At 43.4% G+C, this 17735-nt stretch overlaps 3 protein-coding genes across 5 annotated transcripts; 1 reads left to right on the forward strand and 2 right to left on the reverse strand.

Annotated features, from left to right (window-relative positions):
* The first annotated feature begins 601 nt into the window (after positions 1–601).
* Positions 602–4271, forward strand: LOC107992470 (nucleolar GTP-binding protein 1). The gene is made up of 8 exons (XM_017048350.3): positions 602–787; positions 850–1124; positions 1210–1447; positions 1530–1772; positions 1856–2107; positions 2190–2477; positions 2574–2852; positions 2930–4271. Exons 1-8 carry the CDS (start codon positions 740–742, stop codon positions 3227–3229), a joined length of 1923 nt encoding a protein of 640 aa, XP_016903839.2. The 5' UTR covers positions 602–739; the 3' UTR covers positions 3230–4271.
* LOC107992471 (univin) lies at positions 3716–14203 on the reverse strand. The gene is made up of 3 exons (XM_017048351.3): positions 9884–14203; positions 7179–7305; positions 3716–5939 (listed from the first exon to the last, which is right to left on the reverse strand). Exons 1-3 carry the CDS (start codon positions 10733–10735, stop codon positions 5110–5112), a joined length of 1809 nt encoding a protein of 602 aa, XP_016903840.2. The 5' UTR covers positions 10736–14203; the 3' UTR covers positions 3716–5109.
* A 51-nt stretch (positions 14204–14254) lies between these two features.
* LOC107992473 (inositol oxygenase) lies at positions 14255–17647 on the reverse strand. Of its 3 annotated transcripts, XM_062071746.1 has the most exons (7): positions 16329–17647; positions 16058–16264; positions 15450–15642; positions 15165–15373; positions 14964–15100; positions 14603–14833; positions 14255–14532 (listed from the first exon to the last, which is right to left on the reverse strand). In XM_062071746.1, exons 2-7 carry the CDS (start codon positions 16073–16075, stop codon positions 14424–14426), a joined length of 897 nt encoding a protein of 298 aa, XP_061927730.1. In that variant the 5' UTR covers positions 16076–16264; positions 16329–17647; the 3' UTR covers positions 14255–14423. The 3 variants fall into 3 exon arrangements, with proteins under 3 accessions (XP_061927730.1, XP_016903845.1, XP_016903844.1); XM_017048356.3 differs by lacking the exon at positions 16329–17647 and having other exon boundaries at positions 16058–16281; XM_017048355.3 differs by lacking the exon at positions 16329–17647 and having other exon boundaries at positions 15450–15654; positions 16058–16137.
* Positions 17648–17735: the final 88 nt, after the last annotated feature.

Here is a 17735-nt window from a genome sequence, read left to right on the forward strand (position 1 = left end):
AGATATTTTTTGATTATCATTATATTTTAATTTTCTTTTTTTTATAAAATATTAATATGAAGTAAATTTATAAAATTGAAATAAATTGGTTATTTATTGCAATGTAAATACTTGATAAATTTTTAATATTCTATGAATTCTAATAAATTAAAATACAACAAAAGTAATATATATTTTATAATTTTTTCTCTTTTACAATTTAATAATAAATTATAATAGTTAAATATTTTACATCAAATCATATTATATCGTAATTTACAATAAATATATAAGAGTATTTAAACTTAAAACATATATATATATAAAATATTTAATTGATTGAAGAGAATATTATACATATATAAGATTGTATACGAACTTTTATACAGATTTAAAAAGGAACAGAAACTTCGATATTAACTCTGCATTCATATTTCTAAATTATAAAAAATGATTTTTGAATATTAATATTTTATGATTAATTAAACAAAGTAAATAAATAAATAAGTAATTTATTTATATACTTATTTATAATCTTTTTGTCTATAACATAACCAATTATAAACTCAATTTTCCATCTTTGCCGTTATGGCGCTGACATCGTTATTTAATATATTTTTATCCGTAGGTAAAAATATAATGTATACACGTGGTTTTGTGTTCTCCATTTTCTGGTTTGAGTTTTATTATCAAAATTGAATATTAAACATATACTTTATAGTGTAAAATTTTGATAAAAAAATAGTTTAAAAGAAACATAATGGGTTTGTACAATTTCAAGAAAATCGCAATTGTACCTTCTGCAAAGGTTAGTTATGTTTTATTTCATAATTAATTTGTTTTATTTAATAAATATTTTTGTTCGCTTAGGATTTTATTGATATAATTTTATCAAAAACTCAACGGAAAACTCCAACCGTTATACACAAACATTATAAAATTGCAAGGATACGATCATTTTATATGCGTAAAGTGAAATTTACGCAACAAAATTTTCATGATAGGTTATCTCAAATTATACAGGAATTTCCCAAATTAGACGATGTTCATCCATTTTATGCTGATTTAATGAACGTTCTTTATGATAAAGATCATTATAAATTGGCTCTTGGTCAAATAAATATAGCAAGGTATTTAATCGATAAGTAAGTATACATATATATATATATAGAGAGAGAGAGATATCATTGTCTAAATATCATGTTTCAATGAAATATATCATTGCAATAGTGTAGCAAAGGATTATGTTCGACTGATGAAATATGGAGATTCTTTATATCGGTGCAAACAATTAAAGAAAGCTGCTTTAGGTCGTATGGCGACAATAATGAAGAGACAAGCAGCAAATCTAGCATATTTAGAACAAGTGCGTCAACATTTAGCTCGTTTACCTAGTATAGATCCTTATACTCGTACTATAATAATATGCGGTTTTCCAAATGTTGGTAAAAGCAGTTTTATCAATAAGGTAATTTAATTTAAATGATTAATTAAACCATTAGGTTATACATGAATGGAAAGATGTAAATCATATTGATCGATGTGTTTAGATAACCCGTGCTGATGTTGAAGTCCAACCATATGCATTTACGACAAAGTCCTTATATGTTGGTCATACGGATTATAAATATTTAAGATGGCAAATAATTGATACACCTGGCATTCTGGATCATCCGCTTGAAGAACGAAATGTGATAGAAATGCAAGCGATAACTGCGCTCGCACATTTACGAGCAGCTGTACTTTATTTTTGCGATATATCGGAACAGTGCGGTCATAGTTTAGAAGAACAGGTAAAATGTTGCTTAACTGAATTTGTAATTGGCGAATATATATAAATTTTATTTTAATATAATTCAATAGTTTCAATTTATAGGTGAAATTATTTGAATCGATTAAACCTTTGTTCGCTAACAAGCCTTTAACAGTTGTATTAAACAAAGTAGACGTTTTACGTTTGGAAGAACTTTCAACCGAGAAACAAGTAATTTTAAAATCGTTGGAGGATAAAGATGTTCCATTGTTGGAAATGAGTACGATCACGGATTTTGGAGTAATGGATGTAAAGATACAAGCTTGCGAACGTTTGTTAGCATATCGTGTCGATCAGAAAATAAGAACAAAAAAAGTAAGTTAAATAATTTTTAAGCATTTTATTTTAATATTTTATGACATTTAAGTATAAAATTTTGCAATATTTTCTATCTTAGGTAGAAGGATTACTTAATCGTTTACATGTTGCGCAACCAGTACCGAGAGATGAAAAAGTTCGTGCCCCTTGCATTCCTGAGAACATTTTGAAAAAGAGACAAAATATAGAAGAGAGATCAAGAGCAAAACGAAAATTAGAACGAGAAATAGAGGAAGAGTTGGGAGATGATTACGTGCTTGATTTGAAGAAAAACTATGATATCGAGGGTGATCAAAAATACGATGTAATTCCGGAAATTTGGGAAGGACATAATATCAGTGATTACATCGATCCAGAAATATTCAATGTTTGTATTCTATTGGTTGAATCGAAATATGTATATGATAATTTGTTTGAGTATAACTTTATATTTATACGTGTATATTTATATATTTATCCGTAGAAATTAAACGAATTGGAAAAAGAGGAACAGCTTCGCGAAGAGACAGGAATGTATGATTACAAAGTGCCCATGTTATCCGAAACAATGTTAGAAATTGTACAAATGGCCAAACAAATTCGAGAAAAGAAAGCCATCATGAAAGATGAAGCCCGAATACAGAAGGCTTCTACAAAGCCCATAATGCCGCGTACAGCTGCAGTTAAAATTCGCGACAGATCGGTATCAAAATTGAAAGAAGAAATGGAAGATTTGGGTATCGATATGGAAGACAGTGAAAATGTGAGTAACGCATCGAAATATAAAGAAATATAATTAATAAGATTAACTTAATCGTTTGTTTTGTTTAATTTCAACAGGCACACTTCACTAAGACGAGAGGACGTTCAAGATCATTGTCACAACCAGCTAGGAAACGCATGAGATTGCAATCCGAGTCTCGATCTAGGGGACGAAGTAGCTCAAAACCAAGCCGCGATGAAATGGGTATAAAAGATGTTGCGATGAAGAGCAAATTAAAGAACATTGCGCATAAAGCTTTAAGAAAAAAAATCGTAAAGAAGGGATTGAAGGGAGAAGCAGATCGATTCATCGGCACAAAAATGCCAAAACATTTATTCTCGGGAAAACGAGGCATCGGCAAAACAGACAGGAGATAATGATATTACGAAATTATTTTTTATTTTCGAAAATTTTTTTCGAGTTTTCATCGAGTCGATTCGTTTGTCGCACGAATAAATCGATATCATAATTACAATACAGTTGTCATAAATAACTTGCTTTTAAACAAGATCAAAGATAACGCAACAATATGAATGAATTGTCTCGGATTGCATAATCCGATGTTGGTAGAATGAGCTTTGGCCTCGTAGGGTAAGCAATGAAAGTTTATTGCTGTCGCACAGTGATAACCCTGTATACATGTTACGGTATTGAAAAGTTTGCCTTATTCGTAGATTTGTATTTCTTCCTGTGTAACCTATATCAAACATATGTCGCGTTGGATAACGTCTATTGTCGCTTTGTATCGTCATTGCGTCAGCGAGCACTCGGATGATATTTACGAGGTTCATTAGACAAAAGAAAAAGAAAGTTGGGAATCGAATAAAGAGTATTATTTCATCGAATCGAATAATAGTCATAAATTATTGTATAAATAAGGAATAAAATTTTATTTTACATCATCGATAGTAGTCAATTAAAGAATATATAACGCGAGGTCACAATATCCATTATGGTGCGCGATCGAAATTGACTCGGCGAATAAGTATTCGCATATTCACGATACAATATAATAATAGGGCTAACTTTTATACTAATTTATATTATTTAATACTAACAAGACCAGTAGAATTGTATTTGACATGTATACATTTACATCGAAATTGAAGCAAGATTTATTAGAATTTATTGGTAAATAGTCGACGAATATCTATTACGTTCGTAAGTCCGTAAATAAGTTTCTCGACGTGCAAAGATGATCGTCAGTCGTTTACGAAATTTCGATCGAACCTTCGATCTTTTTAAAAATTATATACATATATATATGTATATGTAAGTTTTAAGTTTATTCGATTAGATTCATTTAAAAATATATATATATATACGATTTCTCGAAAGTTCGTTCGATAATATTTTGATAACTATGTACGAATTATAATCGTTGAATATTTGATCAAATAAATAATACATAGAATAAAACTATTTCGTTTAAACGATACTAACCACACGATCAAAAACGCCGTTGCACTTTTTCCCATTAGGAATTCCCTGTTGTCATTGTAATGGTTATTGTATACGCATATGATATTTATTAAAAAAGAAAAAAATATATAGGAAAAAAAAAAAAAAAAAGAAGGGCAGCACATATACACAAAATAGCTGAAAAAAAATAAGATAGAGAAGAAAAGATAGGTAGGTAAAGATATAAGTATGAAATACTATTACTATAAGCAGAGATATTACCTTAATAGTCGACACATTTTTTTATAATATATGTGCGATTTAAGCACAGCCTTTCGACTATTAAGGGTTAGACATTTTTCAATATCACAGTCAATGCAAAAGCCTGGACCAAACGACCGGGGCTTTCGACGATATCTCGGTCGAATCGAATCGACAGTTGAACAGTAATACGATCAAGTTTTTTTTTTTTCGCGTTCTCGTTTTCCATAAAAGATTGTTTCATCGATCGATTACGTTCGTAAATGTCGCGACGGAATAGATACGTACACATATACATATATGAAGCACAGTAAGGGACTGAACGGGAAAAAAAAGATTGGTGCAATGCGTTAATAAGAAAAACGTTGGATTTGTCGGAAAGAACGAACAACGTTCGGACGATTCTTTGGTGAGTCGTCTACGACTATGAAAACTCTGGTCCTTTCGTACAGGTTTTTTAAGTTCGATCGATCGTTCCTATCCACGGATTTGTTGTTGGTAAATTCGTTGTTGGTTCACGGCTAAAAATTACCATCGGTCGATTTGTTTGATCCCTTCCTCCGAAAAATAAGAACGAAAGGAAGAAGGGAAATATTTAGGAACAAGCGCATTCGAGTACTTGAATGTTTTTCCAATCGGAAACTTTCAACCGAGTGGAATTATTCTCGTCGAAGTAAACGATCATCAATTGATCGAGTTTACTGGGCGCGCAGCACGGTTTAGGCACTTTTTTTCTATCTTCTTTCCACAATAGACTTTGTAGAAGAGCATGATGATGAGCCGGATTGTATCTAGGCGGGCATCGTCCTTTACAATATCCGGCATCGAAAGTTTTCGGATAAACGATAAACTCGAAACCTTTCAAGTCTTTAAACATGACGGTGAGTTCGTGTCTGCAACACTTTTTACCCTCACCTTTGCACTTGGTCCTACGACCTCTGTGTAGGGACATCACTTGTTCGGGCGATGAACGTTTGCGTCTGAGAGCGGTGGTCGACGCGAAAGGAGTCGCGGTGAACACGTTAAGAACCGGAGAGGAAAAGGTGCGCGTCACCGTTTCTCCGTCCAATAAAAATTCCAATTCGAGTCCAAGATTGGAAACGGGAGCCTCGATCCACGAGGAAACGGCGAGAGTAGCGTCGAGTTCGAGCCATTTCGAGTTTCGCCAATCCTCCGACCGTATTCTTGTACGATCGATCAACCTTATCGACCGACGAGGGAACGACGATACTCCGAGATAAAGCAACACGTCCAATTCGGAAGGTTGGGAATAATATTGGTCGGTCGTAGGCCCGTGGAGCAACAGTCGAAGCGTTGCGTGATCGACAGTGGCGCGATCCAGATCCTTCTCCACGGGGAAGAACAAACAGTGACGGTAAGGTTTTTCCCTTTCGCTCGTCTCGGTCGATACGTTTCCAGGATATGCTGCAACATACAATCATATCGGAACGAAATAAACGACGACGTTGAATCGGTTACGTAAACGAGAAATCCTTGAATCCTCTTTCGCGATTTTTTCCAGCTAATCCTCTTATTTCTGCATACCTTTTTGTTTTTCCTTTCACGATCATTGATTCCTGAATGTTACCAGGAGATTCGATGCAAATAAACATGTACGAGTACGAGAAGGAACACGTATGTTTTCTCGCGTATCCAGAGTATTAAAGTTCGAACCATCGTTTTCATCGTTTTTATCGACTAATTAGTCGAATTATCAACTTCCACAGGTAATTCGTGGATGGCATCCAATTTTTATTTAGTTCGTTATAACGATTAGAGATACGTAAATACTTGATATTAGTTGGATGCACATATTGTACGTTAAAATTCGATAAGAGTGGGGGAAAAGAAGTCGTTACGAAGTACACGCATCACGTGTAGAGCGATTAGCGATTACGAAATCGAACAAAAAGAGAAATTGTAATTATTTTTTTAACACGCGTGACCGACCGAAAGAGGTTGAATCTCTCGGTTATCGTTATCGAGAGGAAAATATTCGCATTTACATTCATTATTGGCATTAGCAAAATCGTATTCTCGGTGTATTTTCAAAAATAATTTTTCGATACGCGGACTATACTTGAAACGACTAGTAACAATAATAAGTTAGGACGAAAACGATCGATCAAGTCTATGATTGATCGTCGAAAGTGGTGCGTGAGAGTCGTTGAGAAATTGCTCTTCTTCCACGATTTCTTCTTATTGCATTTGAGAACTTGTTGTTCGGCATTCCATGCCGGTCGGAATTTCTCTTTCATAATAACGTAGTTGCTTCTCGCAGAGATATTCGTATAGACTAGAACGCGAAACTCGCCTTTGCTCTTTTGCTCGACCCGCAATTCATCATTTTTCTCAATCGAAAAGGCTTCGATCGATGGGAATAAAGGATAAAGAGGGGAATGGAAGGTGAATAGAGATGCGGTTGTGTCGGCGGGATGCGTGTCTCGACTCCAGATACGCGAGGTAAAATCTCGCCGACGTTGCCAGACTGGCGGAAACTCGAACGTTAGATGTTTACACGAGTAGTAATTATAGCGTGCGTATGTATATTTTTTCAGAAAGACCGTACGATATTTCGCGTTTCCAAAGATCTGCGGTTCGAAAGAACCGGATAGTAAAGTATCGATGGTTCGAGAGAAGAGGATAAAGACGTGGTACAATTACCTGTAGCGGGAAATACGTGCAGCTTCTTTTCGCTTCCGAATGTCGTCGCTTCGTTGGAAAACGAGGGCTGTACTCTCATCAGGTACTCTCTGTGCGCTCTCTCGTATTCGGCTTGACTGACGTTTGCCTAAAAAAAAAAAAAAGAAAGAAAAAAAAGAAAAAGCAGAGGGAGAAAAAGGAGAGGAACAAGAGGTATGTAAACGTCCGACGAACGAACACGGAAAAGATCGTTCACATTTTTGGGAGCATCGGAGGAATTCGAATCTATTCCGAAACGAAAATCATTCTCTCTCTCGTTTCTTTTTCTTTTTTCTTTTTCCAACGTCGCGAGTCAATAGCTCAACGACTCTAGTCTCTCCTCTCTCGTCTCGTCACTCGCAACTCGCCACTCGTAATTCATCCGTCATTCTTCGTTGTTTCCCCAACACCCCTTCGCACTCGTTTCTTCTCCTATTCTTCAGCCTTTCCTTTGTCGTTCCTCCAGGCTGGTTGCTGCAATTTTCGAGTCCCTCCCGCCCCTCCCTCCCCCTCCACTCGAAACACGACCCTCCTTCCTCGCTCTCGCTACTTTACTCTCGCCGTCGCCGATGTTGGTATATAATTTCCATGGTGAGAAAGTCCAGACACGCTAGACGTTTCCGGTAAAATTAACCAGCTCGCGTGGGCCTAGCTACTTGCGGCACGCAGCGGGGGATAACGCAACGTTGGAAACGGACGTTTAACCGACCGAGGAAAATAGATCCCCTCTGGTAGGATCGAAGGAAAGGAGACGGCGTTGTTCTCAAAGGACCACGATTCTCACCCAACTTTGTGGACGGAGAGGGCATTGTTCTCAAAAGATCACGATTCTCTTGGTGGATGGAGACGGAGTTTTTTTTTTTTTTTTATTTAGCGGAGACGCCTCCGCTCGTTTAAAGTCGGTTGGGACGAGTTCCGTTTTCTTTCAAACTCGACAGTTATATATATATATATATAGTATACGAAAAAGGGAAGTTGACGAATGGTAAATCGATTAAAGAAACGCGCGATGGATCGATTGAAACAGCAGAGAGAGATCGTTTGCCGACCGGTGCCCCAACCGCTTGACTAGTTCGAAAGGTCGGTCAGCTGTGGTCATCGGTGTCACGTTCGTCGCGTTCGTTGGTCTTTCGTCTCGGTCTGCCACGCTCGCTTACCCAACGACACCCGTTATCGCGAAACTTGGAAGATATTTTCTCGGCGAACAAATAACAACGGTAGAAAAAAGAGAGAGGGGAGGGAGAAGGAGGAGGAGGAGGAGGAGGAGGAGGAGAGTAACGAATCGGGGACGATCCTTAGAGACGAACGAAATTCCGTTTCGAAGCGAGCGATCGAGACGAACGACGGATGGGAAACGAGGAGAGTCGGTGAGGAGGAAAGCATCGCGACGCCGTGCGACGTTGGCACGAATGCGGACGACCTTGAATGAACGCTCGCTTACCTCCCACGCGATAAATCTCGAAGAGAAAAGACGTTTCGCGAAGTGTGGCACGGCGCAGCGTGTTCCATCTAGGTGTATCGAGGGACGAGTCGGTCCGCATTCTTCGCGTAACCCTCTGCCTCCTCTGACCTCGAGGGTTCGTCGCGCGTTCGTCCAACGTTCCAACACGACCTCTCGTCTCTCCGAGAGAACGAAGAGAGGAGTGAAAGTCGATGATTTCGTCGAAAGAGAAAAGGAATCGCGAGATTCCCCCCGCCTTTCTTTCTCTTTTCAAAAGTCGACGATCCGTACAAGACTACGCGTCGTGCATCGTGAATAGATGGATGGATAGATAGATAGTGGAACGAGATAAAAGACGAGAATAGTACGCGTACGCGGAACCAGAAAGATAACTGGTTCTATCTTCCCTTTGGCGTATACGTATGTAACTACAGGTATACAGAATATACGTGTATATACATATATAGGTAGATTCGAGAGTCGGCTACTCTCACGCGTTTCTCGAGGATGTCCTCGAGTTTGGAGGACGGCCAAGAATCGTTGGTCGTGTCGCGTGCACGTATAACGGCGACGCTAGCAGTTATAGAGGCCGCGACAACAGGTGTTTGGCCCCTCTACGCGCCTCCTCTCCCGCCTCGATCCACCATTCGAGGATCGAACGAAACGAAACGAACGTGTTTTCGATCCTCATCGACCCATCCGGCGTTACGCCGTTTCCCATCTTCGATCGATTACGATCGATCGCAAGGTGGTCAGTGGAATTTAGAGGTGGAAACTCTGACGAGTTTTTAACGGTGCAACGACCGGCGGTTGGAGAAAACGAAGAAGCGGAGTATCGTTGGCACGCACGTGGACAGCGTAGCCGGTTCTGCATACTAGCAGGAATGCGCACGTGCTCGTGCATACGTAGCGAAAGTGGGGCAACGGCGGACCACCCACCGCGTTGCACCGTCCACGGTTCCCGCCATTTCTTTCCCGTCCTTCTCTTTCGTCCTTTTCATCCCCCCTCCTCCCATTTTTTCTCACCTCACGCGCGTTTTTTACATTACAATCGCAAGTCCAATTTCTATACCCTAACTTTCCTTTCTCTCGCGCTCCGTACGCGTTCTACTCCACGTCTCGCTCCGCGAGATTTTATTTTCCGATCGTGATCGCCCGTAGAGTAAGTTTTAACTGCGAGAGAGAGAGAGAGGGGGGGAATCGGGACGCGAGGGAAAGAAGGAGGAAGGGAAACGAGACGACTCACCTTGGAAGGGTCGGGTATCCTCTCGAGGCCAAGACCACGCGCTATGCTCCTCCTGATAATATCGAGCTCGGTCTCGTCGAGAACGTCGGTGCTCCTCGACGCCGTTGCTCGATCCTCTTCTCGGAAAACATCCTCGTAGACGTCCTCGAGACCGGTGAAGCGGTGGAGGTCGTCCTCGTGGCGAGGACCGGTTCCGGAGAGCGGCACGGGCGACGCGATCGGCACGAAAAGCGCCACCGCCACCGCCACCAACGTCGCTATCCCGAATAACCGAGAGATCGATGATCCATCGATCTTGATCACGCTCCTGCATCGGTCTCCTCCTCCTCCTCCTCCTCCTCCATTCCTCTCCTCCTCGTTCGTCCATTTCCCTTGCCCAACGATTCTCCAACGATGATCCCTCTCGAATATTCGATGGTGATGGCGGTGGCGATGGCGATGGTGATGGTGATGGTGGTGGTGATGGTGGTGGTGGTGGTGGTGGTAGTGGTGGTGGTGGTGACGGTGGTGGCGATGACGACGGTGGTAGCGATGGAGGTGGCGACGGTGGTGGTGACGATTGTCGGCCGGCGCCGTCTCGACCGAGGCTATCCTCGGCCGATCCTCGAGCCCCCGGCTCAACGGAATCGCCGTCTCCTCGATCGGGCCCGCTGCTGCTTCCGTCCGTCCAATCCGTGGGATGGTCGTGCCGCGAATAGGAAGCGGCGCGACGCGAGCGCGGCCGGAATCACGCTCGAGCGGCCGCACCGATGCCTTCGCCTTCGCCTTCGCCTTCTTCTTCTTCCTCTCTTCTTCTTGTCCCTCGTTGTCACGGGTCACGAGTCGACCACGAGTTGCCAGCTTTCCTTTCATAGCCGGCTCCTCAATCCACGAGTTTAACCTCGCGATCCACCTTTCACCCCTATCTCTTCGATTCAATTTATATCTCACTTTTCTCCTTCCCTCTCGTCTCGTCCCCCGAGTTTCTCTGATTTCCCGATCGATATCTTCCAACACTTGGAATCGACATACCCCTCTCGCTTTTTCTTTTCTTCTTCTTCTTCCTCTTCTTCTTCTTCTTTCTTCTCTTTTCTTTTTCTTTTTTTCACGTCACGCGCAACGAACAACTCGAACCAATTCGTTTCTCTCACTTTCTTCCTTCTCTTCCCCCAACCTAACCCCCCTCCCTCCCTCCAAATTGTGATTCTTATTTTGACGTTTCGCCACCGAGAATTCGGGACCTCGCGTTTCCAAGCTCGGCGTTTTTTACCGCGTGACGTAATCTCAAACGATAGAGATCGCAACGATGGATCGTCCACCGGCTCGGTTTCTTCTTTCTGCGCGTGGGTAACGGGGCACGAGGTAAGGAGGATCGCGACGACCAGGACCAGGACCGGGAGCGGAACCGCGAGGACCGCGGAGGCGAGGAGGACCACGACGACGTGGACGGCGAGACAGAATCGAGTCGGATGGGACAGGATGGAGAAGATAAATGGGGCAATGCCGAGGCGGTCATCTTAAAACACGAACCGATCCAACATTTACGACGATTTTCTATCGATTGATTTTTTCCTCGCGTATCCAAGCGGAGGGTGCGCCCTTCGTTCCGCTGGCGATCGCTGGGATCGAACGATCACGATGGCGATCGAAGGGAGACCGCGACAACTTGAAACGGAACGGGACGGAAAAACGCGACCCGCTCCGTTCGAACGTCGCGCGCCGACTGCCGAATACCGTACTCGGGAACGCACACTCGCGTATATATCCATCCCATTTACTGCTCCCCGCCGGCTGGGGCCTGCTCCACTCGCGCTTCCAATCGCGATCCACCGCGATCCGTCGATTCCGTTTTCCTTCTCGTTCCTCGGTACTCGTCGTCGTCGTCGTCTTCGACGTCGATCGATCCTACTGCTGATATATATATGTATATATATATATGTATATATATTGTTGTACTTATCGTGTAATTTATCGTACGCTTATATTTTTTACACGCTCGCTACATCTTCGATCTCGATCTCGACGAGACGAGAGTTCGTGATCGAGATCGAGGTTCGAATTTTTTCCTTCTCTCTTGTGCTTCCTTTCTTCCTCTCTTCACACGCGGGAACGTGCGACGCGGAAGCGACGAGGCGCCGCCTCGTCCGTGCCTTCTTATCACCGGAAGAACCGTTAAATGGAACAAAATCGGAGAGAACGAACGAACCGAGAGAGATTGGAGTAATCGCGCTGGTTCAGGTCAAAAGTCGCCTCGAAACGACCAATCCTCCTCCCTCCCTCGCCCCTCCCCTCGTCCCTTTCCTCTCTTTTTTCCCCCCTTTTTTCTCTTTCTACTTTACTTTATATTTATTCACTTTATATTTATTCGTCTCGTTCGTATTCGTGAAACGAATCCACGAACGAGTCTCTTATTTTTTTCTTTCTATTTTTTTTCCCCTCTCTCTTTTTCTCTTTCTCTCTCTCTCGTTATTCTCGTCTAATCGTCTACTCGAAATTCCACCTCGAAAGTACCAGGGAGCCGACGAGCTATCGCTTTATACGACGAGAGACGAGCGTTGCTCGGATTTCGGGGAATCGATCGATCGGTGAAACGAATTCCCGCTAGTGGCGCGCGTAGTTCGTGTCCCTCGCGCGTTTCTTTCGTGGAACGAAAAGTTGGCGTGATCGCGTTTTCGTTGGTAGGCGTGCGCGACACGTCACGCGGAATTTCGCGAGCTTGCATCATTGGAAAGACGCCTTACCCATCAATCCTTCTCCTCTATCGTCCTCCACGTTGATCGATCGATCCTGAAACGGAGGGAGAGAGAGAGAGAGAGAGAGAGAGCGAGGAATTAACGAGATTGGAACGAGGATACACGGATATTCGACGCTATGGTCGCGTCCTGCCTCTCACGCTCCGCCGTACGATCTCACGCCTCCTCCCCCCTCCCACCTCGCCTTGCCTCGCGCTAAATGCTCCTATTCGTTCGGTTTACCTCGCGTCGCGTCGCGTTCGTTCCTGGAATTCGACGAGCTTCGCGAGGTGGAGAAGCGTGATTCACGAATAGGCCGATCTCTTCCCCCCTCCCCCGCCTCGCCCCCCGCGGCAATCGTCGTCGGTCGTTGCGGCTCTTCCCGCTAATACCCCGTAATATCCCGTAATAACGCGACGATGACTAAGCCAATTTCGCCGCCGCCACGCCACACCGACCTTCTCCAACCACGACCACCGACGACAACCTACGCGCCCTCCCGCCCCCTTCCACCACCCCCGAGATCCGCCGAGTACGGAGAAACGGAGATACGTCGCTTCTCACCCCCGACGGAACGCAACGAAACGCCGACCTTTTCCCCCGTTCTTAAAAAATAAAGAAGAAGCCTCATCGTAGCCCCCTCATCGCGCGTTTCCTTCGTCGTTCGCTCGAACGGAGTCGCCTAAGTCGGCCGACTTTTAGCCAGCGTTCCCAGCCGCGTTTCCGCGGCGTTTTATTTCCCATCGCTTCCGCTCCCTCCCCCCCAACTCCTCCTCCTCCAAGGAAGAAGGGCCTCGAATCGGATGTTCCCCACGTGGGAACACGACGGATGGGTCTTCTCTGGAAAGTGGACGACGACGACGACGATGGGTTTTCGATTACCCGCGAAACCACGCATACCACCGTGGTTTATAGAGCTTCTTCCCAACGTTGCATCAACGTTTCGCGCATCAATGGCACGAGGCATGTCGCATCGCATCGCAACGCGAAATTCTTCTGCCCCCTCCCCCTCCTTCGCCCCTTTCTCCCTTCCTTCTCCTTCTCGCAACTTGCTCGTTCTTCGTCGTGAAACAAGGGGTATTTATTTATTTTCTTTTCTTTATTTACTTGTTTATTTCTTTATTTCTCATTTCGCGGTTCTTGCACGGATAGAAAAATTCTTTGCTCGAGAAAAATTCAACGATGTAGTGACAAAAGGGAGAAAAAAAAAAAAAAAAAAAAAGAAAAGAAAATTATCGACCATTCATTCGACGAAGCTTCCATCGCGCTTCCCTTCTCGAACGATGGCGAAACGATGGCTTCGATCGGGCGATGGAGAAACGAGAACGCGGAAATGGGGCGTCGATTGAACGAAAGGGACGAAAGGAAAGGAAAAACGGAGCAAGGATTTCCTGCTTCGCGACGTCCATCATTCCTCCTCACCTTTCTCCTTTTCCCGATTCTCCGTTTCGTAAAGCGAGAGAAACCCCCTCCCCCTCTTCCGATAAACTACTCGTTACAGACCTTGACCACGTTGATTTGGATCAGGACTCGACCCAACATCGATTACTTTCTTCCTTCGCGTTTTATCGAGCGAATTTTATCAATTAAAAAAATTCCAAACAAATTGGATTTCTTCTGTCGTAGCCTATCGTATCGTACATTGACTAAAGGATATATATATATATATATCCATTTTTTATTTTACTCTCGGAGAGACAGAAACATGGTCGTCGGATCGGAAGCCGTAGAGAACCGATAGATCGATCGTCGTTCGCCTGAGGCGCGTGAACGTGCGCCAAAAATGTCCAATCTTCTATCCAATCCATGTTGTCCATGTACCTGTTCCTTTACCATTCCAACACCCCCGGAATGTATTTGTCGATCAATTTCTCGTAATACGGCCACAATTTCTCGATGTCGGGCACCTCGTTGTTCTTCGTGTATAGATCGTATTTGCTGAAACGCGATCGTTCGATATATACTTCTCTCTCTCCCTCCCTCTCTCTCTCTCTCTATCTCTACTCACTTAAACTCGACGATCCATTTTAACGTTTCCATATCTTTCGAGGTGCAAAAGTGCATGTAGTCGCCACCCGCGTGCCATGGATAGAACGAATGATAACGAATCATTGCCAAAGCCTCGTCGGGTAGTTTGCAATCGTTGTGCACAAGAACGCGATACAAATACTCGTCGTGGCCCCAGGACATGAGCAAATTGTCTATCCCGCATCTGGGCTCGTACATGCCGTATTTCGTGCTGAAAACGAAACGATACGACGCGATCGAATCAAGTCGGGATCTCACCTTCCCTCTCCCCCCCTCTCTTCTTCCGTCCAATTCTTCCTCCTCTTCCTACTTCTCCCTCCCTCCCTCCCTTTCGTACTCACTTGTATCGGGAATCTTTACCGTCCGGATTATCCTCGAAGCTGGTGTCTCTGTACACGATCGAGTCGGCCCAGGCGCATCCCACGGGGAACGTGTCGCCCACCACCGCCCACTGTGGCTCCCCGAAAAACGCCATCACCTGCTCGATCATCGAGAAAAAACGAAAAGAAAACAGTTTTCCTCCCCCTCCTCCGCTTCCTTACCTTGCCCAGATCGTGAATCAAACCGGTCAAATGGAACCAATCCAAGTCCGGATGCTCTTTCCTGATCAGTTCCGCGGTTTGGAAAGCGTGCACGATATTCGGCAGATCGGTGTCCGGGTCGCTCTCGTCCACCAAATTGTTCAACTTGGTCAAAGCCTCCTTCACCGTCATTTTCACCTTGTCGAATCGCAACCACTCCTTCATCCGTGCTAAAAAAGGGGGGAGGGGGAAATCGATTGGAAAAATTAAATTCCCAATATCGGATTCCGCGTTAACGTTACTCACATCGCACGAACTCGACAGTTTGATTCGAGTGCATTTTCTGATAAGTCTTTCTGACGCGCTCCTTCACCGGATCGTTCCGATCCTCGGAGTAATCTCTGAACTCCCTCTTCAATTTTCCCGCGTAAACGGGCTCCGGCCGATACTTATCCGAAGGATCCAAAATCCTCGCTTGTTGTTGCCTTTGCGGCTGTAACTGTCGTTCCAACTTTCTCTAATTACCTCCCTCTTTTCCACACTTACTCTTATCATCTTCCCTTCTCTTCCCTTTTTCGTCCCTCTTTCGAAGCCTCTGATCTTTCGCGCGAGTGAATAAGCAGAGAGAGAGAGAGAGAGAAACACGGATGGGAAAACGGAGGAGTTAATCCACCCTCTGCCATTTTTTCCTTGGCCATTCATCATTGTGCGTGAAGGATTCTTCCTTCATCCCGCGTATGTGTATCGACGAAGAGACGAGAAAGAAAAGAGGGGAAGAGAGAGAGAGAGGGAGGGAGGGAAAAGACGCGAAGGAGACGAGAAAATTAAAGAGATACGAATATTCTATCTTCGATAGCTCTTCGATTCGTCGTCCCTCTCTCGCTCCCTCTCCTATCTCTTGTCGATATACTTACCAACGTTTGCGTCGACATCTATCTATATGGCTATATCCCGACTGATATTGAGTATGCAACACTGACTGACTGACTGACCGGTCTCATGCGACCGAGTTAACTTATAAATCTGAGGCAATTCACACTTGACCTCTGCTTGATCAAAGTATGGTCACGTGTGTAATATTCCATACACGTTATCTCGATCCGACACATTCGCACGCGTTTCTAAACAGACGAACGCACGAGATAAAAAAAAAATGTATATATATCGTGGAATTTAACAATTTACCACTAGTGCACTCTCCGATAGTAGATCCCAACCTCTCCTCCCCTTCCGTTTGTTCGCCCAATCGATTTTCGTCGTCTCCTTTTCTTCTTCTTCTTCTTCCTCTTCTTCTCGTCTGTCGGAGAAGATCAACCGATTTTTGCTCTCTCTCTCACACACAAACAATATTTATTTTCGTTGTTTCATCATTATCGTCGTCATCGTCATCATCGCGTCCCAGTTCGGAAAGTTTTTCGTGCTTTTGTGCACCCGGGGACTTCCATCCTCTTTTCCATCGATATTCGACCCGAATCGATACCCGAGCAAATCGAGATCCCTCTTTCCTTTCTTCTCTTCCCCTTTGTCGACGCTCCCCCACCCTCCCCCTTTTATGAAAGCAATCTTATTTCGCGACTCGAATTAATCAATGCCGTTATATAAAGCGACAAAAGGCATAATTTGACGTAATCGCGTCAAAAGCGACGCACAAAGATATCTGGGTGCGTGCTCGTGAATGGTATTCTTTATTCGGTGAGAAAAAAAGGAGGGGGGAGGGGGGAAAGAAAAAAAAAAATTCCTTGGTACTTGGCTATGCGAATGGTACGAAAAATAACGAACGCGTTACGATAGCCTTCTATTCGCTCGTGAAAAGTCACTCTGTTTCATCCATGATCTCGCCCCTCCTTTTTTAGGGGGGAGGGAATAGAATTTAGGGGAAAAGAAGAAACGAGATCGACGGAGATTGCCTCTAAACCGTTCGACTTCCGGTTACCCATTTACCGACTTTTCGATTCTGGCGAGAGAAAGAGAGAGAGAGAGAAATTGTCCGTTTAAACAGGTGTTTTCTCGCATCTCTTTTCTTCCGAGTAGCCTTTTGCGTAATTCAAACGATCCGTTCTCGATTTATTAAACTCAATTAGGGGACAATTGATTTGGCGCAAATAAATCCTCGTGGCAGTTTATATTCGATCGGTGTTAAATGCATAACGCATCGATGCTATTTTCATACCACGAATTACCGAGGAAGAACTACTTGGCTTACTTATTTAGACGATAGAAACGTTCGAGAAGATAGGGGAAGAAGAGGGTAGAGAGAGTGGAAACGATACTCGGAATAGATCGCGTTTTGCATCATTTGCTTTTTTCTCTCGTGTTTGCGTTCAATTCATCGATACCGCGCGTTATTATATTCAATATGTATATATATATAGTGGAATACCACTTTGAATCGATAACCTTTGATGTTAAATATAATACAATATGTATCGTGGAAACAAAATATTTATCCATTTAAACGGGGAAAAAATAAAGATGTTTCTCTGTCGAATTTAAAAAAAGGAAAAAAAAAAAAAAAAGATACGCTCGTATGCGATTTCTTCATCGTGACAGAGAATCCACGATCGATTATCGAGATGTTTACGATTACGAAAA

This window comes from Apis cerana, linkage group LG2 (genome assembly GCF_029169275.1).
Source record: "Apis cerana isolate GH-2021 linkage group LG2, AcerK_1.0, whole genome shotgun sequence".
Classification (NCBI taxonomy): domain Eukaryota; kingdom Metazoa; phylum Arthropoda; class Insecta; order Hymenoptera; family Apidae; genus Apis; species Apis cerana.